The sequence below is a fragment of the Aspergillus aculeatus genome (assembly GCF_001890905.1).
Source record: "Aspergillus aculeatus ATCC 16872 unplaced genomic scaffold ASPACscaffold_5, whole genome shotgun sequence".
Taxonomy (NCBI): Eukaryota; Fungi; Ascomycota; class Eurotiomycetes; order Eurotiales; family Aspergillaceae; genus Aspergillus; species Aspergillus aculeatus.
In genome coordinates this window covers 1,546,007-1,573,083 of record NW_017962980.1, presented here as the reverse complement: position 1 = coordinate 1,573,083, position 27,077 = coordinate 1,546,007, and the positions used below count along the sequence as shown (strand labels likewise).

General features: G+C 52.4%; 10 protein-coding genes across 10 annotated transcripts; 5 read left to right on the top strand and 5 right to left on the bottom strand.

The window, feature by feature from the left end:
- Window positions 1–404: 404 nt before the first annotated feature.
- On the top strand, window positions 405–1,961 carry snf4 (AMP-activated serine/threonine-protein kinase regulatory subunit SNF4; the record flags this gene model as incomplete). The annotated part of the gene is made up of 6 exons (XM_020202482.1): window positions 405–458; window positions 728–857; window positions 980–1,129; window positions 1,184–1,540; window positions 1,613–1,722; window positions 1,776–1,961. 6 exons carry the CDS (start codon window positions 405–407, stop codon window positions 1,959–1,961), a joined length of 987 nt encoding a protein of 328 aa, XP_020057998.1.
- A 696-nt stretch (window positions 1,962–2,657) lies between these two features.
- On the top strand, window positions 2,658–4,847 carry ASPACDRAFT_41919 (uncharacterized protein; the record flags this gene model as incomplete). The annotated part of the gene is made up of 3 exons (XM_020201004.1): window positions 2,658–3,600; window positions 3,661–3,987; window positions 4,075–4,847. The coding sequence occupies 3 exons, from the start codon at window positions 2,658–2,660 to the stop codon at window positions 4,845–4,847; spliced, it is 2,043 nt and encodes a 680-aa protein (XP_020057997.1).
- Window positions 4,848–7,458: 2,611 nt separating this feature from the next.
- On the top strand, window positions 7,459–8,238 carry atfB (bZIP transcription factor atfB; the record flags this gene model as incomplete). Its single annotated transcript, XM_020204948.1, has 1 exon — window positions 7,459–8,238. A coding segment is annotated over one exon (780 nt), but the record flags the coding sequence as incomplete, so codon positions are not given.
- Window positions 8,239–13,511: 5,273 nt separating this feature from the next.
- Window positions 13,512–15,224, bottom strand: ASPACDRAFT_26347 (sugar porter family MFS transporter; the record flags this gene model as incomplete). The annotated part of the gene is made up of 2 exons (XM_020199411.1): window positions 13,512–14,989; window positions 15,044–15,224. 2 exons carry the CDS (start codon window positions 15,222–15,224, stop codon window positions 13,512–13,514), a joined length of 1,659 nt encoding a protein of 552 aa, XP_020057995.1.
- A 174-nt stretch (window positions 15,225–15,398) lies between these two features.
- On the bottom strand, window positions 15,399–17,414 carry ASPACDRAFT_51441 (Zn(II)2Cys6 transcription factor; the record flags this gene model as incomplete). Its single annotated transcript, XM_020202481.1, has 3 exons — window positions 15,399–16,370; window positions 16,418–17,347; window positions 17,409–17,414. The coding sequence occupies 3 exons, from the start codon at window positions 17,412–17,414 to the stop codon at window positions 15,399–15,401; spliced, it is 1,908 nt and encodes a 635-aa protein (XP_020057994.1).
- Window positions 17,415–17,650: 236 nt separating this feature from the next.
- ASPACDRAFT_25830 (putative iron-regulated transporter) lies at window positions 17,651–19,396 on the bottom strand (the record flags this gene model as incomplete). The annotated part of the gene is made up of 5 exons (XM_020199367.1): window positions 17,651–17,929; window positions 17,977–18,501; window positions 18,548–18,678; window positions 18,842–19,009; window positions 19,063–19,396. The coding sequence occupies 5 exons, from the start codon at window positions 19,394–19,396 to the stop codon at window positions 17,651–17,653; spliced, it is 1,437 nt and encodes a 478-aa protein (XP_020057993.1).
- A 285-nt stretch (window positions 19,397–19,681) lies between these two features.
- ASPACDRAFT_116564 (WD40 repeat domain-containing protein) lies at window positions 19,682–21,923 on the bottom strand. The gene is made up of 3 exons (XM_020195998.1): window positions 21,615–21,923; window positions 21,390–21,555; window positions 19,682–21,290 (listed from the first exon to the last, which is right to left on the bottom strand). The coding sequence occupies exons 1-3, from the start codon at window positions 21,650–21,652 to the stop codon at window positions 20,148–20,150; spliced, it is 1,347 nt and encodes a 448-aa protein (XP_020057992.1). The 5' UTR covers window positions 21,653–21,923; the 3' UTR covers window positions 19,682–20,147.
- On the top strand, window positions 21,873–22,144 carry ASPACDRAFT_116563 (uncharacterized protein). The gene has a single exon (XM_020195997.1). It carries the CDS (start codon window positions 21,885–21,887, stop codon window positions 22,125–22,127), a length of 243 nt encoding a protein of 80 aa, XP_020057991.1. The 5' UTR covers window positions 21,873–21,884; the 3' UTR covers window positions 22,128–22,144.
- Window positions 22,145–22,275: 131 nt separating this feature from the next.
- On the bottom strand, window positions 22,276–23,456 carry ASPACDRAFT_77356 (chorismate mutase ARO7). The gene is made up of 3 exons (XM_020204947.1): window positions 23,339–23,456; window positions 22,494–23,145; window positions 22,276–22,441 (listed from the first exon to the last, which is right to left on the bottom strand). The coding sequence occupies exons 1-3, from the start codon at window positions 23,407–23,409 to the stop codon at window positions 22,364–22,366; spliced, it is 801 nt and encodes a 266-aa protein (XP_020057990.1). The 5' UTR covers window positions 23,410–23,456; the 3' UTR covers window positions 22,276–22,363.
- Window positions 23,457–23,905: 449 nt separating this feature from the next.
- Window positions 23,906–26,755, top strand: mdv1 (WD repeat-containing protein). The gene is made up of 5 exons (XM_020195996.1): window positions 23,906–24,402; window positions 24,473–25,073; window positions 25,132–25,335; window positions 25,387–26,201; window positions 26,253–26,755. Exons 1-5 carry the CDS (start codon window positions 24,319–24,321, stop codon window positions 26,526–26,528), a joined length of 1,980 nt encoding a protein of 659 aa, XP_020057989.1. The 5' UTR covers window positions 23,906–24,318; the 3' UTR covers window positions 26,529–26,755.
- The last annotated feature ends 322 nt before the right edge of the window (window positions 26,756–27,077 follow it).

Below are 27,077 nucleotides of genomic sequence, written 5' to 3'. Positions count from 1 at the left end.
TGACGGAGGACTTTCCCCAGCGGCGGCGGCCAGTCCCCACGGGCAGAACCAGCTCTACTTCCGGCCTGCCGCCCTCCACTATTATTACTGCTTCAACAACTACGCCAACGACCACCACCAACCACCACCCTCTCTTCTCCTCGGCCACAACGGCGACTGCTACGGCTTCTGCTTTCGCATTCCCTACTGCTACAGCTCCATTTCCTCTCTCCACCACTACCAACACCACCTTTCACACTCGAACTCGATCCCGGTCGCAGCCCTACGCCCCATCCTCCTCTCTCTCCATCGCTCTTCTGTCCTCCCACCCCTCCTCCACCTTAGACCGTCGGCCAGTCCGTGCCCACGAGGGAGGTTTTGTGCATCCCGCCTCCTTTCTCCGGCCGCGAGGTCTGTCACAACCAATGCCCCCAGCTCAGCCCGAGAGGGCCATCGATCGGGAAGAGCGTCAGGGCCTTGTGAGTCGCCTTCTCTTCCTTTCCCCCCCCCGTATTTCCTGCAGCATGAATCACATTCCTCTACCCGTCCGAGCCTTGGTGCCTCAACCCCTCATTCGCATACCCAAATCTACACCCGTCTTTTTCTGGGCCAATTCGCCCGCGACTATGTCGGCAGCCAGACAGCAGTCTTCTGTTTCATTTCTGTTTCGTAATTTGCACTTCCATGGGTCCTCAATTGCTAGGGTGCAGTGGCTAATAGAGTCGTGGATCGGTCTTCTTCATTGTAGCGTGCCATCCGCAACTTCCTCAAAGTCCGTACCAGTTACGATGTCCTCCCCCTTAGTTTCCGACTCATAATCTTCGACACCTCGTTGTCCGTCAAGGAGAGTTTGAACATCCTCATCCAAAATGGCAGGTGTTTCCCTTGTCCGTCTCCAGGCGGGATGACTCCGTCTGCGCCTGCGCCATAATCCGGGCCACGTCACGATGCTGGAAGAATCATTTGCTGACCGGGAAGACCTGATGCTTTGGGATAACAGGTATCGTCTCGGCTCCGTTATGGGATTCCAAGGCCTCGACTTTTGCCGGTCTTTTGACCACCTCCGACTACATCAATGTCATCCAATACTACTTCCAGAACCCGGCTGCGCTAAACCAGATCGACCAATTCCGGCTCGACAGCCTCCGAGGTGCGCACCTCTACAATTGTTCACGGACCCCCGCAGGACTGACACTTTAGACAGAGGTGGAAAAGGCCTTGGGCGTCGCTCCTCCCGAGACAATATCGATCGACCCGGAACGTCCCCTCTATGAGGCTTGTCGGCGCATGCTGGAGTCACGCGCTCGCCGTATTCCCCTCGTCACATATGACAGTCAAACCGATCGCTCTCTCGTTCTTAGCGTCGTGACCCAGTATCGCATTCTCAAGTTCGTTGCGGTCAATGTCCCAGACACCCAGAAGCTGCGCAAGCCGCTGGGTGAGATCTTGCTGGGTTCATATCAGAATGTCGCAACGGCATCCATGGATACCCCTGTCATTGATGTCATTCATATTCTGGTCGAGCGGAGCATATCCAGCGTGCCGATTGTTAATTCCGAGGGTAGGACGGCCTCTCTGTCCGGACCCGGACCTTGGGCTGGGTCTCATGGCTAACTTTTTTGGCGCCTTCTAGGAGTGGTCTACAATGTATTCGAAGCTGTTGATGTGATCACCCTGATCAAAGGCGGGGTGTATGATGATCTCAGCCTGACGGTCGGAGAGGCGTTGAAAAAGCGATCTCCAGTAAGTATACCTCATACCCTGCTTGCGGAAGGAGTCGGCTAACCGGCGCTCAGGATTTCCCGGGCATCTACACGTGCTCCTTAAATGATGGTCTGGACACCATTTTCGACACTATTCGCAAGTCTCGCGTCCACCGCCTGGTTGTGGTGGATGAGAACTTCCGGCTCAAGGGCGTCCTGACCCTGAGCGACATCCTGCAGTACATCCTCCTCGAGGGCGAAACTGATGAGCTATCATGAATTGATGTTTAATTTCTTGATCTACCCTTTCTACTGGTGCCACAGTGCTGCCAATATACTCACAATTGCATAGGATGGCGTTTCTCGTTTGGGGCTAGTGTCGGTGTCGAAGCCTCTCCACGGGATTCGACAGATGGTAGCTTACTTGTTACCAGCTCATGGTTTTCTTTTTTCTTTCTCTATTCCGTCTCTTTCCAACTAACGATGCAAAAGTAAACCTACATGCTATCATATAGGGTCTACACATGTTCTTCGATCGGCCTCCCCGACGCGAGCGGCAAGGGGGCCGGGAACCTAGCATTGGCGCTAGGCTTGACAACAATAGATTTCATTGCTTGTATGATTCTCTCACACTCTCATGATCTACCCTGATTCGATGTTGCTATTGACCTGTATGTTGTATCTTTGTACTTTTTCAACTGTAGTGTCCAGCGTCTTTGCGATGGAAGTTAACAGCAGGACATGGCCGCTCTTTCCTTTGCTAACACAAGCTTCCCTGCTACGGTTAGCTACCCTGCTTCGAAGGAAGGAGCGGTGGTCTACTCGGAGGTGTACTATGAAGCCCTCGAGGCTCGCATCCGACGTCAATCTGTACTATACCTACTACGTCGTAGGTATGGTGTAATCCACAGACCCGGCTCAGTGGCCCTAATGAGATTGCTCAACTATAGTGTTACTTCATCTTCATTCACAACAATGGGCGCTTTGAAAGATACTTCAGCCAACCGAGGTCGTGGGGATGAGCCTATCAAACGCACATTCGCTGTGAATCGAACAGAGCTGTCCTCGGGGACTGCTACTACTACCACAGACGATAGCATCGTGAACCAGGCGCAGCCGCTCTTCCGCCAGCAACAGAGCCCGGTCGCACCAGCCGAATCACTCAAGCGAAAGCAACAGTTGCAAAGTTCGCGAAGTTCGCGACGGCTTACCAATCTCAAAAGTTTCTTTCGCTTTCGCAAGTCTCGGCAACCGGATCTACCGTTAAATCCAGTACTCGAGCTTCCGACCAGACCGGAGAACACCAGGAATCTAGCCAGCGGGTGCATGCTAAGTCGCTGCATCGTCGAGGGTTATTGTGCGGAATCGACATCAAACCCGCATGGCAGCGGTCAACCCGACGAGGCTGGCGAGGCCCGCAAGGTGAGTGACAACACGATGTATTCTCTCCACTCGGACCAGACCAGCGCGACGGTGTGTCATGATCCCTCCAAGCGTCTTTCCATGCCCATTGCCCTTGCAGACCCATCCCTCTGTCGGAACCCATTCACCGATCCCCTAAATCTGGTAGACGATTCAGAAAGTAGCCGAAACCATGCAAGGAATCCGACTCGGACCACAAGACAGTCTAGCTCCGAGTCGAGCCAGACGGGGGTCTCGTCGACCTACGACGATACCGAGAGTTTCCAGCGACTAGCCAACCCGTTTGCTGGAGGGAGTTCAATCGAGTCCCGAAGTTCCTCACGGGACAGTTTCTATGTCTCAACCTCGGATGATAGTTCTGTGATTGCTGAGATCGAACGGCGCGCCGCCGTGCTGGAATTCAACGAACTGGTCCAGAAGCTCCGTCTCCCGCCTCTGCCGATGAACAACAGCAAGGGGGCAGAATCGGGCGATGGCTCGCATTCCCAGTTACCGGGTTCGCGCGGACAATTCCAACGGGATTGACGCTTGGATTTTCCAGCTGACTGGGTGCTAGGGCAGCCTCCCCCCACCACCACTGGCGAGAAGGTGTCTTCCGGACGGCGAGACCGACTCTACGGTCGACTACGTACGATGCGATCGACCCTGCAACTGGGCCATTCGTCGGAGGGACCCCGCACCACGCGGACTTTACGCCGAATGAAGACGTTGGCGCATGTGGGCACTCGGGTGAACGAGATGACTTCACTGACGGGGATGTCACTGGAGGAATTGGCGCGTCTCGGGGGCTATAATCTACTAACGCTGCCGGCCGAGTTTGCGCCTATGAAACTCCGCCTCCCGGTATGTTTTGTAACTACAATTACCTTTTTGGGACGATTTGGTAGGTCCTGGCCCCATCTCTACCCCACCGGAGATGCGAGATGTGCATGAGATGGAATGGTCTCGCTCATCTACGTCATTGCTCCAGCTGCCCCGGTGCGCGACGTGTTTGTCGATCCCGGCCATCCGAAAATGGCAATGCGAATCTACGACCATTTCGCCCAGTCGGTGCTCGCCGCCCTGCGACAACCTGATCGAATCCAGATGACAGTTGGACGTAGTGACCTGCCCCTGGCGGTGATCGAGCCTAGCGCTCGTACGATGGACGACACAATGGTGCAAAGCATGGCACGGGCATTCCTGGCACTACTGGCGGGGCTTCCCGGAAGGCTTCTGGGATTACCGGCCCTATATCGGGTGCTAGTGGGCATTAGCCAAGCACCCGTGGTGGGTGACGAAGTCGAACGGCGTCGCAGCTGTCTTGGAGGGGTTTCGCCGCAGGATTACGTCAAGGTCAAGGCCATTGGGCTGGCGCTGCTGGCCCTGACGAACACCATGCAGCTGCACCTGCTCTGTGGAGTGATTGGCCTCGGCGCCCTACTCCTGCATGAAACGCAGCGGCTAGCGCAGGAGGAGGCTCCGCGCTCTGTCAACAAAGAGAATGGACGGCGGACGAGTGGGGAACCGGGGCCGCTGACGCTGGACCGGCTGGGTCGCGTGCTCGGACCGTTGCTCACGGGGAGAGAGGGGTCTGGCGACACGCTTGGAGCTATCGTCCAGGAGATTGAGAGCGAAAGAGTGGTGATGATGCTCGTGGAGCACTGGCGAGGGATCAGTCGTCAGCTGCGCATTTGGGAACATCGCAACCTGCCGAGGCGGCGCCGGCGATCCGTGCAAATGGGACGTGCAATGGTCTGTTGATGAGACGGTTCTGAGGATCGGGGGATATCTCCGGGAGCAAATTGTTTGCTGGTCGGATGATACTTGTAGAAAGAAAAGTTAGGGAGCGATTGAAGGTTTGATATGAAGTCATTGGGGATCCGCATCAGGGGAGGATGGGCGACGCTAGTGGAATGGGGGCGTGAGCAAAAGGTACCCATAGACTCAGTACTTTGGGCAGCCGCTGTATTTTCTTTTTTTTTTTTCTTGTTTTTGCCAGAACCTGTATAGTATGTGTTTGATATTGACAGGGTGGCCCAGTCGCTGAGTTGTAGTGTCTCGTCCGTAGTGGGGACCGTCGAGGGAGCGGGTTTGCCAGCGGGCAGGAAGTATATTGGTGAGTTCCGCTGGCCATGGGACGGCCGCCGATCGAGCAAACCAAGGCTGGCCCACTGAATTGACCTTCTAGTTGTATATTGAGGAGGTAAAAGGGATCGCCGGGCTCTTTCGGCCATGATATCGAGCGGATGAACGGACTATCAGAGTTTTTCCTTTTCTTCCATGGTCGATGGTCTTGTACGGAATCCCACGCCTATTGAACCGAATTCAACGATTTCTGGTCGGCTCTGGGCGGGAGAGTGAGTGCGGGAGAGTGTCTGAATTTGTTGAGTGGTCTTTGCGATGTTGGAACAAAACCAGGTTTTCCGGTCCTGGGCAATGTAGACTACGTGAAGAGGAGAGGGGAGGGGATGGGAGGGGATTGCTCATGGAAGCGGGCCGCGTGGGGAACATGTGAGAGACAAGAAGGGAGCAGGGAGCAGGGAGCAGGGACTAGAAACAAACGACTAGAAGTGGCCTGGACTGAGAAGAATTGCTGCTGCTTCCATTCGACTCTATCTTATGGGCACTCTCTAAGAAGTTTTGACTCGTACGTTCACGGGTCGATCAATGACTTGTTGAGTCGTCGGACGATAGAGCCGATGCGGGGGAAGAAGGGATCTTTTGATCCTGGTCCTTGTATGAGTAGGGATTGTTGATTTGGCTGGCTGATTGGGTGGATGATCATCGGTTGATTTTCTTTTTCTTTCTTTCTCTCTTTCTTGCTTGCTTGCTTCACTGCTTGTTTGATTTTCTCTTTCGATGACGATGACGACGCCGACGATGATGATGTTGATGGTGGTGCTGGTGCTGGTGATTTTGTTGGATCCATTGATTGACTGATCCGTTGATTCAATGAATGGATGCATGAATAAGGTGATTCAGCGAGAAGTACGGTACCATACAGGATTTCAGGCCCGTCAATGCTGCGCACAAGTCATTTGGTACATGCATTATACGACGTACCTTACACTTACTCAGTACTTACTCAGTAGCTAGGGTCTTTTTCAATTTTCTTTCTTTGCCAGCTTTACCATGGTTTGGCAAGCAGCTACGAGGAGCTACGAGGAGCTACGAGGAGCCACGACAGAGGAGTGCCATTGGCGGAATGAGGTCCGCTCAGTCAAGTGGGACCGAATTCGTTGGCAGGAAGATGGCTTCGGATAGCCTCAACCGCCAATCAGCGGGCAGAGAAACCAGTGGAAAACCTCAGGCAGTCACCTGGCAGTCACTTGCAAGTGACCTGCAATGACGTGGTGTGGAATCAAATGGATGGCCTGGTTCTTCAGGACCTCCACCTACCGGATTCAGATAGCTACGAAGCTACCGTAGACTACGGTAGTATACTTGAGTATTCCTACTCAGACTAACTACAGCAAGCACATGTGATGTCAGTTCCCAAGGTCCCTTCTTGGCTTTGGCTGCTTTGGCTGCTTTGGCTGCTTTGGCTGCGGGGTGCCTTTCGGTCCAGTCCAGTCCAGGTTCAAGACGTTCTAGCCTTCAGCTTTACCTTCCAGCAAGGTTCGCTGCATATCCACGGGCCATTGCAGTGCCTTTCCCTCCCCCCCTTCCCCCCCAATTCTTGACACATTCCAGGGCTCCCTCTGAGATTGTCTCAAACAGGACGGAGATCGACATCCACTGTGCCAGTGGGTGTGTTTCCAGACCACGGAGCCTGCTTGTCTGCAGATGTCTTGTCTGTCTGTTGTCTGTCTGCTTGTTCTGATCTATTGCGGGTGTGTTTGGGCTTGGTGGTATCACAGGTCTTGATACTGTTCCAGTCTTTCGATTCTTTTTCTTTCCCCCTCCCCCCTCCCCTCCCCTCTTTCTTCTGTTGTACTTCCTTTCTCCTCAACTTGATTTCACTTTTATTCCTTCTCTACTGCTTTCTTCCCCTCCCACTCAACTGCTTGCCCACTACAACAACTGCAACGACTGCAACGACTGCTACTGTTACTACAATACTGCTATCCTATTATCTCCTATTCGTATCCTCCTTACTGTCATCAACTCTCGCTTCTCTCGATCCCCACTCACTCGCTCGCTCACTCGCTCTTTCACTCACCACTACTCATCCACCCACTCGCCTATATACTACTGGTTACACGCACCCATATACTCCCTCCCACCCCCGCCTTCCACATCACACTCTCTATACTCGACTCGACTCGACTCGAAACTCGGGGTCACAATGAATCCCAACTTCAACCGGTACTCCCGGAACTCCCACGTGCGGAACGGACAACCCACCCCGCCTCCCTACGATGAAAACAAGCGAAACAAGCGAAAGTTCTCGCAGATGGACGTCACAGGCCCAGTGCAGCAATACCAGCAACAACATCAGCAACAGCAATATCAGCAACAGCTGTCTCAGCAACAACATCAGCAGCAGCCACAACAGCTGTCCCAGCAGCTTCCCAGCCCTCCCTACGATGATGAGAAGGCCAAACGGGATCGTTTCCTGGAGCGGAACCGCCTTGCCGCTAGTAAATGTCGGGAGAAGAAGAAGAAGCTCAACCAGCAGCTGGAGCAGCGGTTTAACGAGCTGCAAACCAAGAACACCGAGCTCAACACAGAGATCGAGGATCTTCGCGCCGAGGGGATCGCCCTGAAGAACGAGCTGCTGAGGCATAGCGAGTGTGGGGACCCGGCCATCTCCATCCATCTCAGTCACATGGTCCAGAACATCACCGCCAGGGACCACGCGGCTGCAACCCGTCGGTCCGTCGAGATTTCAGATCTGCTGATGATGGGAGATCATGCTGCGGTGGCTACTGGCTCCAGGGTATCTGTTTCTTCCATGACCAACTCCCCTCCTGGTCTCTCCACCTCCAGGTCGGTTAGTTCGTCGGGTTCCTCCGGCCTCTCGCCTGATGCTGCTGCCGCCGCTGCCGCCTTCGGCTTTGATAGCCCGCCTATGCATATCATGCCATTCGCCAGCGGCTCCGCTAGCAGCAGTCACGACACACACAGCAGCCTCAAGTCGGCCATGGATGGCTCATTGGACTCGATGCCTGAATACGAGTTCCTCGAGGATCTTGCTTTGATGGACTGAACATGATATATGTTGCCGGCTTCAGCTCACCCCGGCTTTACTGCATAGCGGAAGGCCTTCTGATCGACTTTGATTTATTGTTTCATGGAAAAGCCAGCGGGAGTTTATGACTGGTATCACATCTGCCGGGCGGGAGGATGCGTTTCGGTTTTTTTTTTCTTTTTTTTTTTGTCTGGGAGATCTGAAATTGGTGGCAGTGGGAGGCTCACTGATTTGAGGGTTGTTGCTTTTCTTTAGCGATCGATTTGCTTTTGTATGGGCCAGGTGTTTTTGACTATTCTTCAAGCGGGTTTGGGGGGTTATGGCGTTCTACGGGAAAAGGCAGACACAAGCATACGCGAAAAAGTCACTGCCAGGGATGGGGATTGCTTTCTCTATTGGGTGAGGAGTATTGCTATTGCTAGCTGGGACTTGCTCATCATGGATGTACGGGATGAACGAGATAGTGCTAGCAAGATTGCTATTAATCTTAGAGTCTAATCAACGGACTTGGTGATATCTCGGCGGTGGCTGGCTCTTAGTACGTGGTGCTTATTATGGCTAAGTGCATTTCCCGGGGATGCTTAGTGGTACAGTACGGAGTCCACAATAAGGTTAAATGATTTGGTACTCCGTAATCTCTAATGGATGATCTTCGAGGCCTGTTCAAAGACCCGAGTAGGAGGTTTTCTTATTTTTTTTTTTCTTTAGAAAATTTTTTAAATTCCAGAGACATTGAGCTAGAATCCAGTCCACATTCTACCACTTAGATTGCCTACCTTAATTTACTGTACGGAGTACACCAAGTGAATGCAACCAGCGCACCGGAATTTACCCGGATAAGCTTCCAGAAGAGCAATTCCTAGGAAACTAGCTGGCACCTGCATATCGTTCAGTGTGGCTGGAATTTTACTTTTTGGGGGTTTCTTTCTTGTTTCCCTTCCTCTTTTCTTCTGGAAGAAGGATTCATACTCAGTACATACTACGAGTAGTGTGGATTGTGTTGTGGAGCCCCCCAAACCGGAAAATCCCAGAAAACAGGGTTCGAGGTTGTGCTGATGGAGAAATGGGGACAACTAAGGGGAGCAAGCGGAGGGAGCGGTTGTTCCCGCCGACGTCATTTACTCATACACAGTAACTTAGTACGAGTAGCTTGTCCGGTGGCGTTTGGTTTGGGAGGGTGATTTCCGATCGAGATCGCTCGTCCACGGTTTTGTTTTGTTTTTCTAGGGGGGGTGATCACCTACGTTTTGGGGAGGTGATTATCTTTTTTTCTCGTTCTTTTCTTTTCTTTTCTTTTTTCTTTTATAAAAAAAAGTGGGAGGGGGGAGGGTTTTCTTGGGTGGTTGTCTGGGATTTTTGGGATTGAGATTATTGCTGAGTACTGAGTATGTTCTGGATGGATGCTCTGGTTCTAGTCGGTACTAGGTAGTCTAAGTTAGCAGGTAGGGGCTGGGCTTGGTTCAATCCAGTTCTATGGGTAGGTAGTCAAGTCTGGATGGGTTAAGTCCTCCAAATTATTTTCCCAGTCCGGAATTTCTTGGGCTTCTTTCTGTCCTGGGTCTGGGTGATTGGCCTTTTGGGGGCGGGGGGGGGTTTGGGAACTTAAATCTTCCAAGCCTGAGGTGAATCTGAAGTACGGTACGGAGCGTACATGTAGCTAGGTTGCTTAGTGCAAAATCTATGCTGTAGTATGTAGTATACATTACAGATGGTAGTTTATCACAAGTAAGTAGTTCGTAGTCCATTCGGTAAAGTGATCGAGTCTGAGTCTGATCCAGTCTGGTCTTATCTACATTCTGTAGAAGGTGTTCTATTATCTGTAGTCAGTATGGAATCCAAATTGAACAGCATAGGTAGGTATAGTATACACCCCCCCTCCCCCCCGAGACCCACACCCACCGGATGTGGGAAACCAAGTTTGGATGCATTTAGCAGGGTAGATAGGGTATTATCTAGTAGGGTTCCTCCTTGGATAGAGACGCTAGTTGACTTATACATGTAGCTGGGTGGGCTAAGCTTACTGGGTATATCTTAAAGAACTGAAGTTTTTCTTTTTTTTTTTCTTTCTTTTTCCTTGTACTGCCAGGCGCTGCTGGGGTGGCTCCACCAACACCCATACTCACCACTCTGACGGAGGGATCTTTCCGGGTGAGTACTGCTAACCACCTAGTATAAGGTTGTTTGTCAAATCAGGGTGAGAAGGTAAGTGAATCTTGGGTATTCTGGGACACCTCTTGTAAGAGATAACCAGAGGTGAAGTAGTATAATAAGGAGGCTAATTTACTCTATACGGATTACTGGATAGCGGGTCTAGTCGAACTTGAGTTTATGAAAAGAAACATTGATGATAATATAAAACTGTTTACTTACTCTCTGCTTTGTTCTTCCAGTGCTTGTCGGTGATCCGAATCACACAATTTATTCTATTGATGGTAGTCCTTTACATTTGTTGGGGAGAGTTTGTCCTAACCACAACCCAGTACATTGCAAGATGAGTGGAAGCAATCTTTAAGAGTGGGGGGCGCTTTTTTACGTCTAAATCTGAAGACACCAGATGGTTTGGCAGTTCAGAGCTTTCTTTCTTTCTTTCTTTTTTGGTGATGATAAGACATCAAAGTACAGTGAGTGAGCTTTCCTCGACAGCGATAAAAGCACAATTCTGGGTTATATCTTAATATCTAACAAGTGGTTAAGCAGATTGTTTGCATACTGAACGAAGCGGATTCTGTATCGATGTTCTTATTGTGATTATATTTAACAAGAGGCCGAGGAAGTGTAAGCTAGACACAAAATAGAGAACCACATCAGCGTCTTCTCCGTTTACGGTGCCCGAACACTCAATCACACAGTCGGGGTCTTGGATCAGTTACTATGTCTTTCTTAAGCAGATGTTCCTGTGGTGACAAACGTGTATAGCTAGTAGAATACGTGGAAATCTGCCGGATATAGAGAGGGCTGCAATCATGTGATCTGGGATATCTCTCAGTGCTATTTGTGGGCAGCTCATCGACAGAGTGCAAGCCATCACATAAAGAACTGTCAGACAAAGGATCTATATCAGCCGCAATGATACATATCCTAGTTCCGAAGGGCTTGCAGGCATTAGACATATATCTCTGCCACAAGCAGTTTATAGATCTTTAAACCAAACAGTCATCTTCTGTGCTCTTTACATCTCTTTGTTTGTCACTTCATCTAAACATAACCCCATATGCCGTTCTCTAAGCAGCAGCATCGGAAACCGAACCGCAACCCCAATCGCAACCGCAACCGCTCTACTTATCATCCTCCTCCACGATTTTGGAACAACCTCACTAAGCTGTGGTTGACTAAAAGCGCCCTAAAAGAAGCTCACCGACAAAACCAACTGTGGTGCTCTGGGCGCCCGAGCGTTACATTCCCTCCAGCTTTCTGGGCATGGGAATGGAAATCCAGGTGACTGCAGACCGATATATGACAACAAAGCCTATACTTGATGTGTACGTATCATAGCGGATGTCTGGGCATTTACGCGACCCATCCTACAAGGTCTAGGAACCACTACAACCACCAAGACTCTTCTACTCCTACTACGACTGATTAGGTGATGACCCAAGTAGGGCAATGGGCATTACTCGGCGATTTCGAGACCTACCAGCGGGGCGTGACTGCCTATCAAAATGCGCGGGACATGACCCGGGAATTTCGAGACCGGTTGATCCAGCAAGCGAATGATCGATATACCGCTGGTCAAGTTCCACCAGTTCCCCGGATCTCAACTCGAACCACGACGAAGGCGGCGGTTCTAGCAGGGTAGATAGGTAAGCAGGGTTGAGATTGGATTTTGTCTCGGCTTTGTGAGAGAGAGTGATGGGTGAGAGTGCCTACCCAGTAAGATCTACCTACTGCTTCTACTGTAGATATGTTAGTAGGAAGTAGCGTAACCTCCATAGTATCTGAGGTGTTCAGCATTACAACACAATTAGCCAGCAAGATTTTGGGGAGTCGAGTTGGCAATACTACTACGTACCTAGTTCGACTTGCCAAAGTGTACTGGACATTGCATACCGTACTGTACTCCGAGTAACTTAATCCATGATGTATCAACAAGTGAACCCAAATAAGTAGTGTAGAACAACCAACCAACCAACCAACCAACTGAATTAATACTGGTATACCTACATAGGTACTGTAACCCCTTTCGGCCGACCAAAGATCCGACCGTGCGCCGCGAAGGTTCTCAAGATCGGGAAGCCCTGGCATCCAAGCAAAAACCTCACTTTGAATTTTTGGTCTTGACTTTTCCACCTGATTTTACTTCACCTAATTTACAGCGTAGGCTGGGCTAGGGTTCATGGTAAGGTACAGTACAGTGCTTAGGTAACTTTAGCTTTAGCGTAACTATGTACTCCGTAGCTCTCAAAGGGATTATCTTTACTCAGGTGATGTGATAGTTTTACTCCCGGACCAGAGTGGCCAGGGTTGATTTTATTCGGAGGTTCTTGGTCCTTGGTCTATTTGGTTCGGTTCTTTGCTCCAAATGATTGTTTTTCGCCACTGTCATTTTGATCTACCGCCTTGATATGGATCCCTCGCACCGCTTCCTGGAATGATCCGAGGCGGCGCTTTAGCAAATGAGACTCACGGAATGAGTGAATCAACCCGGCAGAGCTGGAACTATTAAGATCAAGACTAGACTCCACTGACAATCGTACACGACCTCACTCAGGAACTTTACTTATGCGGTGAGTGCAGTGCAGTAAGTGTAGTGTTCAACTGAGGGGGAGAGCGGGGAGATAAGCTCAGCTGGTTTATCTTCGCCGGTGGAAGTACAGCGGCAGCAGGGTTTGGGTCGTTGGCTTGGCTTGGGCTGGGCTGGGCTGGCTGGGCTGGAATGGAAGCCTGGAACTGATCTCGGCTGGTGGGGGGCCTTCCGTTCAAAGTTTCCGGGTTCTGGGCCCCTCCCCATCGCTCCCTCGGCCGGATGTCGGGCTTATTTCTGTTCTTCTGTGTTTTGGGGTGGGTTTGGGTCTGGGTGGGGTGCGTGGTTTTGGCTTGGTGGTGGTGGTGCTTATGATTATCTTAGTGGTGGGCTTGAGTGGGCGTTGAGGACTTCGAGAACAATATCAATTAATGGGTAGATCGAGTGACAGAGGAAGGAGACGGGGTATGCCTCGATGTTACATGGCTTCAGTTTCTTCGTAATCACCCTACGGCATTTTCTCTTTGTCTGTTTTGGTTTTAATTGAAATGAACGCGAAAGGCCGAGATCACGGTGCAAATCCATCCAACCCTAGACAAGCATCTCTACATTACTCTGCATCATCCCCGTCCCTACTGCTGACACCTTCATAACCCGCATCCGCATCCGCAAACAAAGAATCGATCTCCTCTAACCCCATCCCCCTCGTCTCGGGCAAAAACCCATACACCAAACCCGCGAACCCCGCATCCAGCACCCCGAACAACCCAAACGTCCCCCACCCCAGCCCCTGCAGCAGGTACGGCGTCGCAGACGACCACCCGAAGTTCGACAGCCACTGCGCCGCCACCCCCATCGCCACCCCGGGCTCGCGGATCCGCGCCGACGAGAAGAGTTCCGCGCTGCACGGCCAGGGGAGGGGACCCCAGGAGAGGTTGTAGGCCACGATGCTGAGGTAGATCAGGAGGATGGTGGCGAGGGAGGCGGGCGAGAGCGAGGAGGGTCCATGGTCAGGGTCAGAGTCAGGGTCAGGGGTGGAATGGGCAGGTGACGACGGCGATGACGGCGATGACGACGATGACGGAGCAACCGAGGTGGTTCGCAGAACGGCTGCCGTAGCAAGCATGCACACCGACATGGCCAATGCACCCAGAATCAGCAACGGCCGACGGCCGAAGCGGTCGGCCACAAACACAATGAAAAGCAGGCAGCTGATCACCTTCAGAAACCCAAAGATCCCCGTCAGCAACAATGTCAGACGGGCGGTGGCGTCAGAGGCCGTCGAGACATCACTGCTGCCCCCGACGAGCAGGGCGAAAAACTGCGGGCCAAAGTAGGCCATGGCGGTAGCCCCCGTGGACTGCTGGCAGACGAACAGGGCGACGCCCAGGATCAACCGATGCGCGTTGGCGCGCTGGAGGAGCTCCCGGGGGGAGAAGTCGGCCGTCGCGTGGGCGTCGCGCTCGATGGCCGACTGCATGGCCCGGAACTCGGCCTTGACCTCGGGGCCGCGCGAGGCGCGGATCCACGTCAGGCTGTCCCAGGCTTGGTCGGCGTGGTCGTGGGAGAGCAGCCAGCGCACGCTTTCGTGCAGAGTCAGCATGCCCACGCCCATCAGAGCGCCCGGGATGAGCTGCAAAGCCAGCGGGATCTGCCACTGTGCGGCGTTGCTGGGCGCGTACTGCATCCCGTAGTCGATCCAGTACGAGATCAGGATGCCGATCGTGAAGGTGAACTGGTAGCAGCTGCCCAGCCGGGCACGCATTGAGGTTGGGCTCATCTCCGTCAGATAGATCGGGATCACGGTAGCTGAGCCTCCGATACCCAGGCCGCAGATGACACGTCCGAGGTAAAAGGCAGACCGAGCATGGGTGTCGAGGATCTCGAAGATCACCCCTGCACAGAAAACAAAGGAGCAAATGGCCATGGCAGGGCGACGACCGAGTCGGTTGGTCAAGGGCCATATTACCAAGCTGCCAACCAGGGCGCCAGCCTGCTGGACGCCCACGGCAATGGCACTAACGCGGGTTTCATTCTGTGAGGTATATCGAAAAGACCGGTGGAAGGAGTCGAAGGTCAAAACCCCTCCTGCATGTATGTGTCATTCTTATGGCCTTGCCCCGTGGGATAGAGATCAATTACCGATCACGCCAGAGTCGTACCCGAAGAGCAGGCCCCCGCAGCAGACTATGGCCGTCAGCCAATACAGACGGAATAGGGCATGGCGGGACGGCAGCGGAGCAGAGGATTCCTCCTCTGCATGCTGTATGAGAGGATCCTCAGGACGGATATCATCCTCAGTCACCAAGACAGAGGACCTCATCATGGGCCTTACCCAGCAAACCAGACACCCGGCGGGACTGAGAGATATATATATATGTATGGGATTATGACAAGAAGTAAGGAGGCCTTCCCGCGGAAATTGCGAGTCAGATGACGTACCGGCGCTTACGTGTTGCATGCAGCGGTCGGGGCGCCGATCATGATCGGCTATCAATCAGATCATCACGAAGGAATCAGTAAACAATTCCCGGCGCACACAGCGCGAATCCGCCCACGTTCGCGACGCATCCTGCCGCCTAGTCATCTCCTGCAGCAGGAGATACACATTTTCGGCATGCGGGTGTCGCGCGGGCTGAGATTGGTCCTCACCGTTCTCACCTCGCTGGCTCATCTGCTTCATCTGCGACAAGATCCATTGCCGCTGCTCCAAGGATGCCTCCAGCCCAGCCACAAACAACGGCCACACGAAACTCGCAGGCAGATGTCGCTTCTCTCCTGCAGGGGACTGTGTGTCGATTGCTGCCAGATGAAGAATGCCTTTCACGGCTCGATGCACTCGATCCGTCCGCGGATAGATGGCGAATGCGACGCGGTGCAAGTAGATGAAGATCGCCAGGAAGTTGGCAATGTACTGTCTGAAAGTCCGGCATGCCTTCCGCGCAACCGCAGGCTGTAGAGTGTCGTGGAGCAGCTCGGGGCTGCTGTGGATGTCGAGCACGCGTGGACGTCGGGTCCAGAGCGCTTCCAGGTCGGCGCTTATCTGATGCGCGAGCTGGAGAACCTCGAACTCGTCATTAACAGTGCCGCGATTTCGGTGGTGTAGGTCTATGCACACAATCCGTCGGAGAATCTGTTGCGTCTGCAGAAGAAACTGGAAGGCCGGGCCGGTTACTGCTTCACGGATGAGGAACGCAGGCTCGGGGCTGTCCTCATCCGCACTATGGCTTTCCTCAGGTGGTAGGACCTCAGCAACCCTTCTTCCTGGCGTAAGGCTCCCCAGGCCAACGAGCGGATCACCCTCACGCCCTGCAATCAATGCCTTGACGTCTAACAGCGAGACCCAGGAACTGATCAGGCGGCTCACGCCGGTCCAGGGCCTAGTCCGGCCATGAAAGCGTTGTAGGAGTAGATAGGCTGAGTGGAGGAAGGACGTACCCGCTTCCCCCAGATCTGGACTCGACAGATGCTATTTGGTGAGTCCACGGTCCTGCAAGTCTCTAGAGAATCACCTACCTCCGCCAACATCAACATCAGCACCGTTGTGAAAACGTGCCTGAGCACAGGCTCTGGTACCTTCATGACTAGACATGATTGCACTTCTGACCACGCCAGCTGATGGTACCTGGACTTGCGGTGGCGGTCCCACGCCGTCCCCTCAACCCACGTCTGATGCACCTCCGAATAGCAGTAGATACCAAGTAAGACAGCTCGACAGTCTCGCGACTGACGCACAATTCGTGCTCGCACATACTTCCAATCCAGGTCGACGGGGCCAAAGATTGTAGGCGGCGGATCGCTTGTCTCGAAATGCGCGAACAGTTCCGCTTCGTACGGCGTCTGTTCGTGATGGGGGGCATCCGTCTCTCCAGAAGGACAATCGCCTAAACTGCCAGAAATCGAGCTCATGTCCGCGCTAGAAGCCCAGTTCAGCGTTTGTGCATGGTTCCTGGTGGATTCTGTAGTGGTAGCGACACTGGCAAGCTCAGGTCCCGCCGACAACCCAGAGAGCCCATTCGTGGTTAGGTCGAGGTGCTTCTGCTGAAAGTCAGAGGTAAACTCCCCAATGAAACCGAGGATATCGGACGAGGAGACTAAGTCGACAGCTGATTCGGTTGGCGGATGGGCAGAGGCTGGCTGTCGTAGTGGTGACAAGGCTGGAACTCCGTCTTCACATAGGACAGTGTGGAAGAAGTTCACGTCGGGACGGTCAGAGGGTGTTCCGGCAGCCACGGTTGCGGAGGCTGCAGGACCATTCTGGCAGTTGATTACTCGTGAGGGGATGCGGCCCGCGACGATGGTCTTATAGGTACATGGGAGACGCAAACGAGTGCAGTTCGCACATGTTGGTTTGAGCTCATCGCACCGCACCTTGCGCGACCGGCACGTCAGACACCCCGTGCGGCGGCGGGGACCTGATCGGCCCATGCCACGTGCTCGAGGAGTCTAGCATAGTTAGTATACAGTCTTGTGAGATAAGGTATTTGGAATGTGCGAGGGCAGATACCTCCATGGTCCCCAGATCTGACCTGAAAAGTAGCATGCATGATGATTGTCTGTTGGTGTCGAAGCGCATGAAGCGGGACTGACGATCACCCAGCGTGGGTTCAGGAACCGTCGCCGGGAACACCCGCCGCGGACCGCGCTGCGTCTACGGAATAACAAGGGAACAAAGAATGGCCTACACGTAAGGTGGAGAGATTTACTGGAATCATTACTTCTATATGACTTAAGGCTGTCCTGATTTCTTCATGGTACCCTGTGGTAGAGCACCTCCCCAGGTACAAGCCGCTTCTTGTCCCCACCGAGGCATTTCGACGTATGGAGCAGATGTCCCCGTTCCTTGCGCACATACGCCGCAAAACAAGCTGCAGCCATCGCGATGGCACCGTAGCTGATATACACTGGGTACTTGAACTGTTCCGGTGAGGGAAAAGCGATGGTAGTCGCAAATGATAACAGCTCGAAGATGTTTTGGAGAGCCATTTCCGTCGCGGAAAACCGAGCCCGGCAATCTTCGTCGACTCCCTGCTCTCGTCAGCACTGGGCCTCTTCCTAGCAATAGGACTTCTTACCTCTTGCACCAGAAACTGTACGGACAGATCGAATCCCCATAGCCCGACCCGACTGAGCGCCACGCCCACGATCAGACTGACAGCGACCACCTGAGAAGAGGGGTCGAGCAAGGCAAAGGCCGCCACCGCTGTCACCAGACAGACGAATTGCCAGTTCAAGAACCACAACCCAGACCGTATGGGTCCGATTCTGTTCATGATGAATGGAGCCGCCCAAGTCCCGGATAGCTCCGCCGCCACAGCACCAATTCTCATTGCGCTCACTTGCAGGGGAGTGAAACCGGTGTGAAGCAGGTAAGTGACCATTGTCGCGCCAAAAGACAAAACCGTCAGATAGAGTAGACTCAAAGCAAAACTGGCTAGGAAGAGGGGACTTTGAGTGTACTCTTTCCACGGAGCTGCAGCGTCTTTGACCCGCTGCTTAAATAGCTGAGCTACGCTTCGAGTTTCAGTCGCACTGCCCAGGGCGCCCTCCGATCCAGCCGCTGGCATATTACGCCCTAGCTGAGAAACTGAAGCATAGACCTGGAATTGGTGAGCATTGAATCGGACACGAGATGACCCATCATACCTGTGCGATGGCAACATATTCAACAGCAACACAAGACACATTGACCCCGAGAGTCGTCCATATAGCAGCTTTGGTGGAGAAGCCGTCAACCAGCGAAATGAATATGGGAGCAATGAGCTTGCAGAAAAGATCTATTCTTCTCATAGATGCGTTGAGGTCTACTCAGTCAGCTTACATCGAGCCAGATTATGCTAGAAGGCTCCTACCTTGACGAGGTATCTCTAAAGCATCTGCCACAACAATGGCCTGCTCAGCACGTCAGAAGATTGCCGTGCAGTCGTGCATGTCATGAACCTACCCAATCCCGCTCCACTGCTACTGTATTGGCCGTGGCGGCGAGTTTCTCGAAACAGGCCAGCACCACTGTCGCTAAGAAGAGAAGGATCCTCAGCGTCGAGTTCGCCGAAGCAAGTAGCACCACAAAGCAAGCACAGGAGCCCGCTACGGGGAGTCGCTGCCAGACTAGGATGCTATTAGCATACTATCGACTGAAAGGTCAAGAACCATCTGCGTACCGATCGAATGTCTAAGTGCAGTCAATCGATTGGATCGGTCCACAACCGAACCGAGCCATGATGACAAGACAACGGCCGATAAGGACCGCACGAGTGCGTAGATTGAGGCATATAGCAGGGTTCCGGGGAAGATGGATGCCAGGAACAGAACCGCGCCGAATTCAAACATGCGGGAATTCCATGTCGAGAGAGAGTGAGAGATGTAGAGTCGTAGCAAAATTCGTGATGAAGCTCTTGAAGACACCGTCTGTGGGCTCACTGGTCTGTCGATCAGTGGTTCGTGGGCAATTAGAGAGATCGATATCTCGTCCGGTTCGGAGGTGGACGGGACCATAGCGGGACGTTTAATTGCAGGATGGTCGCACCAGACAAAAATACTTCCAGTAAATTTGATGTTCAGGACATCGCAATCTGGCAGCGTAGATCGTGCACTTATAGAGTAGTGATTGGTAACCTTTCAATTGCAAGGAGGACTTGAAGAAAAGGTGGAGCGGAGGGTGAATTCCGAGTGGGCTGAGGAAAGAGAATGAAAGTAGCCGTGGTTCGTTCGCCGGGTGAGGACCGCGGGAGCCTAATATAACTACTGACTGTACTGTAGATCCATGGATATGTGCTGTATCGTACACAGCATCGTTCAACATGTACTACCTCAAATCGACGCATGAAACAACATGAAAATTGATTCATCAGATAGTTATTCTCACATGTCATTCATCAAGCTGTCTAAGAAACTGCTCGCAACGAGACCAGCACCGTTGACGAACTTTTCCGAAAGAAATCCCCAGGGTCACTACTCTCCGACTCAGCTTTGTAAGAGAACAGTTTCGCAGCAATACCCGCAAGGCAAAAGGCATATGAAGACATGATCCCGCTCCCTCACATGCATTGCTAAGGTATGATGTTCAAAAATGTACAGCAAACACGGTAAAACTTTATATCCAGATAGGCAGCAGGCAAGTGGGGGCATGAAGAGTGGATGAGAAGGATAGATGCATCGCGATTCCTGTCACGAGTGAGATAGAACAATAGGAAGACATTAGAGCGCTGGGATTAAGATTTGAAGCTTTCTTGTCTTCGCCCGCCGACTATGAAAATACCCTCACACATGAATCCGCACTTCCAGTGGCCAGGATACACCGGATCTTCTTGTTCGCCTCCTGTCTTTGAGCCCCAGGACCAGCCTCAGCGGTCTCTTCTGTGACAGCATCATCCGTCACCACATCGGGAGCCCACCTTATGCAGCTGACAAAGTGTCCATGCGCGTCGCTAATGGTCTTGACGAGCTTGGCTTCCTGTGAGAGATCCCAGCACCGGATAGTCTTGTCGTCCGCCACACTGACCAGATATTTGCCTCCCGGATGGAACACCAAGCCTCGGACCCAGTTATCATGACCGACCAAGGTCTTGATCAGCCGTCCCCGCGAGTCCCAGAGTCTGATCGTCTTGTCACGAGCCCCGGTCGCAACAAATTCGGCTGAGCTGGTTGCAGGGGGAGGCTTCTTCAGGCCAGCCAAGGTTGCTAGATACTTGTAGCTGGCTGGCGGCGCGAAGACACAGCATTCGAGATAGTTCTCATGACCCAATAGTGTAGCCTTCGCCTCCGCCGTCGCAACTTCCCACACAGTGGCGGCCTGATCTCGGCCACCCGACACCAGCCATTTCCCATCAAACGAAGGGGAGACGTCTCGAATCCAATTATCATTCGAGCGGATTGTCTTGACGCAATAGCCCGTGGATGCGTCCCATATACGGATGGAGGCATCGCGACTGGCCGACACGAGCAGATTTCCGTTGTTGGGCAGGAAGCTGACCGCCGACACGGAATGGTCGTGTCCGGAAAGAGTTCGGATATTGGCATAGTCGTTGCTAGGGTCCCATAGTTTGACTGTAAGGTCACTTGAGCAGGACGCCAGCAGTGTATGGCCTTTTTGTCCGCCATAGTCCAGACCCGAAACTGCCCGCATGTGGCCCTTGAGTGTCCTCTCCAGTTCCCCTAGTTCCCAATCCCAGATCTTGATGGTGCAGTCTTCGGAGCCCGACGCCAGCGATGTGTAGACAGGATGGAAGGCAACGCAAGTCACTGCATCGCGGTGCGACTGAAATTTGTGCCGCGCCGGTGATGAGGGGAGCCAGCTCGTAGGGTCTTGGTTAGGTCGTGATCGGGACGTCAAGGCCATAGAGTCCAATTCGGCCTGCAAGGTCGACACCTTCGACTCTAAGTCCATGATCTTAACTGTCCGTCAGCGCATGCGAACCCCTCTCCCGGTCCCGCGCCCACGGCAAGCGGTTGGTGATTTCAAGCGGGGTAGGGAGAAAAATGCTCTTACCTTCCTCTGTAGCCGAGCCACGCTCGTCCATTTTTTCTCCAGCAGTCCCTCATATTTTTTGCATGCGGTGTCGTCAAAGCCGTCGCCGATCGGGAGCTCTTCGCGTATGGTCGCAACGCTTCGGGTAGCATTTATGGAAGATAGATAAGCTATTAGGGACTTGTGCCTAGCCTTGTATCAGTGGATCAGCAGACAACTCAAATCGGAATCCGCAGAGAAGCTTACAGCTCCTCTGCTTGTCTTGTTGTCAACGTTTGACTCATGACGAGAGATATGAAGTTGGGTGGATTTAAAAGCGATTTCGGGTTGCGGCCGCCAGAGGGCGACGCACTTCGTCACACAGACGAGCAATCGGGAGTGGTTGCTGTTGCGGTCACTGTGGCAGTCGGATTGGGGAATTGAGAGAGAGAAAAAAGTTCAGAGCATGACAGAAATCAGGGAGGCAGGAATTTAAAGGTTCGGGTGGTCAAACGCAAAATCGAGTGAATGGGAATCATGAATTCCTTTGCGTTGTATACAGTCGGTTTCGCGCGTGCAGCGCCCAGGGGCCGCGGGACCTGTGGGCACGTGTTTCGATCTAGAGTGGGCGGTGAAGGCAAGAATCCAATGAGGGAACATTTGCTCACAAGGCGGGGTAATGTGCTGCTGAGTCAGATCACTATGCTGCACAGTCGGTTTGCCTGGTGGTCGATATCTCTCTATCAGAGTAACTCCATGACAATGAAAGATAGTCGGTAGACAAGGCTGGAAGCACTTAGTCTGGGATACAACCTTCTTCTAGGATTTTGAAGATCTGTGTCAGAACATCCAGACATGTACATACATGATCTACCCACCGTGTGAGTAGTGATCACGTGATCATATATTCTACATGGTTTGGAACCCGCCTTCTTCTATTGCACATTTTAATGGTATCATAATAGTATCTAATAAATCTGTTGATAAGTGAACAACGAGTATTCACTCGTGCCTTTTCACTCCCATTGCGTGCCCTTCAGGCGCTGCATCAGGTAATCGACCTCGACGACCTTGGTAAGGGGAATGACATATTCCTAAAAGACAATCAGTTAACTCCTTCACCTCATAGTAGAGGAGTATTCTCACCTTGTACATCGCAACCACCGCCTCGACATTGATTTTGGGTCCGCTCTCCGTGGGAAAGGCGGGATCCGTGCCGTACGTCTTAGCCTTCAATGCCAGGCGCTCGAGAACCTTCTGTTCGACCTTCGCATCGGTGATAGCAGCATCAATACCCTCGCGGTCATTGGCCTTGATCAATTTGACGAAGCGCTCGGGTTCCTTTTGGAACTTGGACTCAGCGACAAACTTGCCGAAATGGATGCGACGCGAGAGGGCCTGTAGACAGCTGACGTCGCAGGTAGCGGAGGAGCCATAGTTCTCCTGAGTTTCGCCGCGGTCTTCACGGCCGAACTGAGCGCAGACGGCGGGAAGAATGTTCTCAATGTAGCGTTGCTTGATGATGCCATTGACGTTCACGTCATTGTCGTGCAAGATTCTGGGGTATTGCAGGGGCGCCAGAATAGGTTCTTCCAAAACCTCGGGAAAGAAAGGGTATTCATCGGGCGACTGGTAGCGACGGACGCGGGACTGAATGCGTTCCTGCTCGCGAAGCAGGTAGTCCAGGAGGCTGATATCAGTTTCGGGGATTGAGACACCGCCGGGAGTGTAGACGGGCTTGTTGAGGGGAAACTGGACTCGTTCGATCAAATGGAAAGTGATGGTATCTTCAAGTCGACTATAGCGAGCGGATTAGTGGGCTGTTCTATGATTCCTAGGGAGTGAGGCCAAATTGTGAGGTATGCAATACGACGGTGGGGGGAGGGGGCGAGTAGCAGGGATGATGGTCGACGGTCTTTAGAATGAGGGGATCTTCGATAATGACGGACGGACGGAGGGGCAGGATTATTTCCGGCTGATCGTCGACTCACATTAGCTGAAAACGGATATTGGCAAGGTCCAACGCCTTGGAGGCATCGGAAAGATCAATGGCTGTATCCATGATGTTGCAAGATTATCAGTTTATGAAAGAAAAGAATTTAATTTCACTATCGGAAGCAGAGAATCGACGACGTAGAGGTTTCAAACATTCCTTGGGAACGATATCGGATTTAAGTGCTGGGCAGGTTACAGAACCTACAGCACTAGCCTTGCCGATCTCCATGGCTCTGACTCGATTTTGAGAGCGGCATCAGGACTACATCCCGACGGCTGCACAAATTATACGAGCTCAATGCGCGATAGCAAACTAAGATCCCAGTATTTAGTTCATGATTTGTCGCCGGAATTTGATTTTAAGGCGCCCTGACAGGGAGGACGAGAGCACTTTTTAATCCGATTCATACATCTATACGTGGTAATTACGGTAATCTAGGTACTGCTAGGCCGACGTCGGGGAGCTGGTACTGTACCACAGGCAGTAGGTAATTTATGATAATCACAGGTTTGTGGCTGGTGATGCCGTCATGTCATGTGCCTGTTCCTTCTCTTTTCCTTACCTGCCTTGCCTAAATCTGGAGAGGAAGAATCGCTGATGGTGGGGAAAAGACCTTTGAATAAATATGAGGTTCTGATGCACTTTTCTTCTGGCGTCATGTCGATTATCCTCGGTTCTTTCGCTCACCTCTCATACTATCACGCACAGCCACCGTCCCCTTCTCCCTTCCTTGGGTGGAGACTGAGCTCGAGCTCTCTCCAGTAAAATACCACCCGAAACACGGTAATTCATCGCGTGCAACTCCGTCCATCCAGAACTTCTTTCCGCAATCTTCAAGGCTTAAAGAAAGCCGACCAACTGCCCGACTGACGACCGCACCCTGCTGAACGACCCTTTCCTTTCTCAACGCTGCAACTCTCGTATGGGCTTGAGTGCCTCAAGCTTTCCTTCGCCCCCCTCGTCGGTGTTGCTGTCATGGACAGGCGCCGTCGTGATGATTCGCCTTCCGGTCTATCAGATATTGTCGAACAGGATGGTCTTCTAGGAACCGGCATCACGGTAGTGTTCTCTTGACGTTATTAGCGGCAGAACAGATCAATACTGACATGGCACTCTATCCGTGGATCAGACTCGTCATATTGAGGCCTTTGGACGGAAAGTCACATCGACTGCTGGGCATTTGATGGGACCGACTTCCGAATCTTCCAACGGCGGCCACTATCACAACGCCATGGTTGACATTCAGCGCGAGCTGCGGCGCCCTGCCGCTCAGCGCAATGTGTTCTCCCTGACTCAAACCACACCAACCGACTTGGTCCGCTCTAAACTGTCTACATCCGAGATCCAATCGCGAGCCATCTCCTCCCTTCCTGATGAGCTTCTCATGAACATACCTGAGGACAGCAGCTCCTACTCGCTCTTCCAAGGATTTCAAGCCTCTCAAGATGATATTGAATATCGAAAGGCCCACCGCCGGCGCTCGTCCAAGAGCAAGAAGCTATTGAAGGATGGGGAGACGCACGCCGCTTTACCTTCCGCGCCCACCGACTTGAGAAAGGAACGAGATCTACTCAGCCGCAGGATGGACCTGATGGGTGTTCGCAAGAATATGTGCAGCTCGGAGATACATGAGATAGATAATAAGATCGCAAACTTGCACAACATGCGCAAGATTGTTCTAGACCGGTTAGCCAGCCTAGAGATGGAGGAAGCCGAATTGGAGCATGAATGTGAGCAGGAAACAGGGTTACCATATGCGATCTTGACTAGCGGCTGACCAAGGCTTAGTGACGGAGGTTGATAATAAGTTGGAAGATATTGAACAAGAAGAAGCAGCTCAAGCGCAGGCTCAGGCCCCGGCAACCCCAAAGTCATCAGCAGCAAATGATGACTCGACCATTTCGGAAGACCCGGCAATGGATGCATCCTTCATGTCTGAGTCTATATACCAAAAGATTCCTTCCCCTAAGAGCGTCAAGCAGAAATCAATAAGTAAGTATCTCCCACTGCGATGCCGTGAGGGAACACTGGCTGATAAAACAGGGAAACGCTCGATGCCGATTTTACATGAACATTTCAGTCCGGGTTCGGAGATTAAAGAGATGGCGGCTCATTCCGACATGGTCACTGCGATTGATTTCGACTATCCATTTGGTACTATGATCACCGCGGCGCTGGATGACACCGTGCGGGTTTGGGATCTCAATGTTGGCCGTTGCATTGGATTCCTGGAAGGGCATAATGCTTCGGTGCGCTGTCTTCAGATTGAGGACAACATCGTTGCCACGGGCTCGATGGATGCATCTGTCAAATTATGGGATTTGAGTCGCGCCCGAACGATGACCACTCGCGACAATCGCATCACCCGCCGCGATGATGGAGACGAAGAAACCGTTCCAGCCGACGACGCTTCGGTGGCATCCCATTCCACCACGCTGGAGGACTGCTTCGTCTACTCATTAGACGCCCATGTCGACGAAATCACCGCGCTTCACTTCAAGGGCGACACGCTGATCTCCGGATCAGCCGACAAGACACTGCGACAGTGGGATCTGGTCAAAGGGCGTTGTGTGCAAACGCTCGATGTGTTGTGGGCGGCCGCGCAGGCGTCGTCGCTGGGAGGAGATTCGCAATGGCGCCCCTCAGGACGCCTGCCGGACGCATCGGCAGACTTTGTCGGGGCTGTCCAGTGCTTCGATGCCGCTTTAGCCTGCGGTACGGCAGACGGTATGGTCCGTCTTTGGGATCTGCGCAGTGGACAGGTTCATCGTAGCCTGGTGGGCCACACTGGCCCTGTTACATGCCTACAATTCGACGATGTGCATCTGGTCACTGGAAGTCAAGACCGCAGTATCCGGGTATGTTATTTTGTTTCTGGTCTGGGTTGATTGGGTGCTAATTGCCTTCAGATATGGGATCTCCGAATGGGATCCATCTATGATGCCTACGCCTATGATAAGCCCATCACCAGCATGATGTTTGATACCAAGCGGATTGTTGCGGCTGCAGGAGAGAACGTTGTGAAGGTCTACGACAAAGCCGATGGCCACCACTGGGATTGCGGCGCCGGAGTCGGCGCTGATGAACAGGGCCCATTGCCTGCAACAGTCGAGCGAGTGCGACTGAAGGATGGCTTCCTAGTTGAAGGCCGCAAAGACGGTATCGTTGCGGCGTGGACATGCTGAGATGACTATACATTTCTAAGACATGCAGAACCCTGCCACGCACATGCTAGCATTTGGATGGTTTTGTGTTTTGTGACTGCTTTGAATGCCTCAGCGACTGTATATTATCTTTACGTTTGGCCCAACATAGAAAGGAACCATGGCGTCTTACGGTAGGATCAGCCGTTGTAAACTAGTTTCTTATTGAAACATGATGCCCTTCTCGTGGCCACCCCACTACCCGATGCTTAAAATTCTTCTTTGTTCATATCTGAAACACGCTTCCTCAATGCCATATATAAAAATAGCTGAGCAAATAAAGAACGTAGCTTGGGTTTCACGGACACTGTGGTTGTGATGAAGCAACAAAGAGAAGAACCACCATATGGCACGGGTGGTTTGGTGCTTAGGACCGAGGAACAAATGCCACTCTTGCACTGCTACGTCTATTTCAAGGTTACAAGTTGATCCTCCTTGCAATCGATTAGTACATACTGGAGGTAGTATCGAGTAGTTTGCTTGTGGTCATGATATTCGTTCTGTATACTCGATGCACTGTAAAGCGCGGAC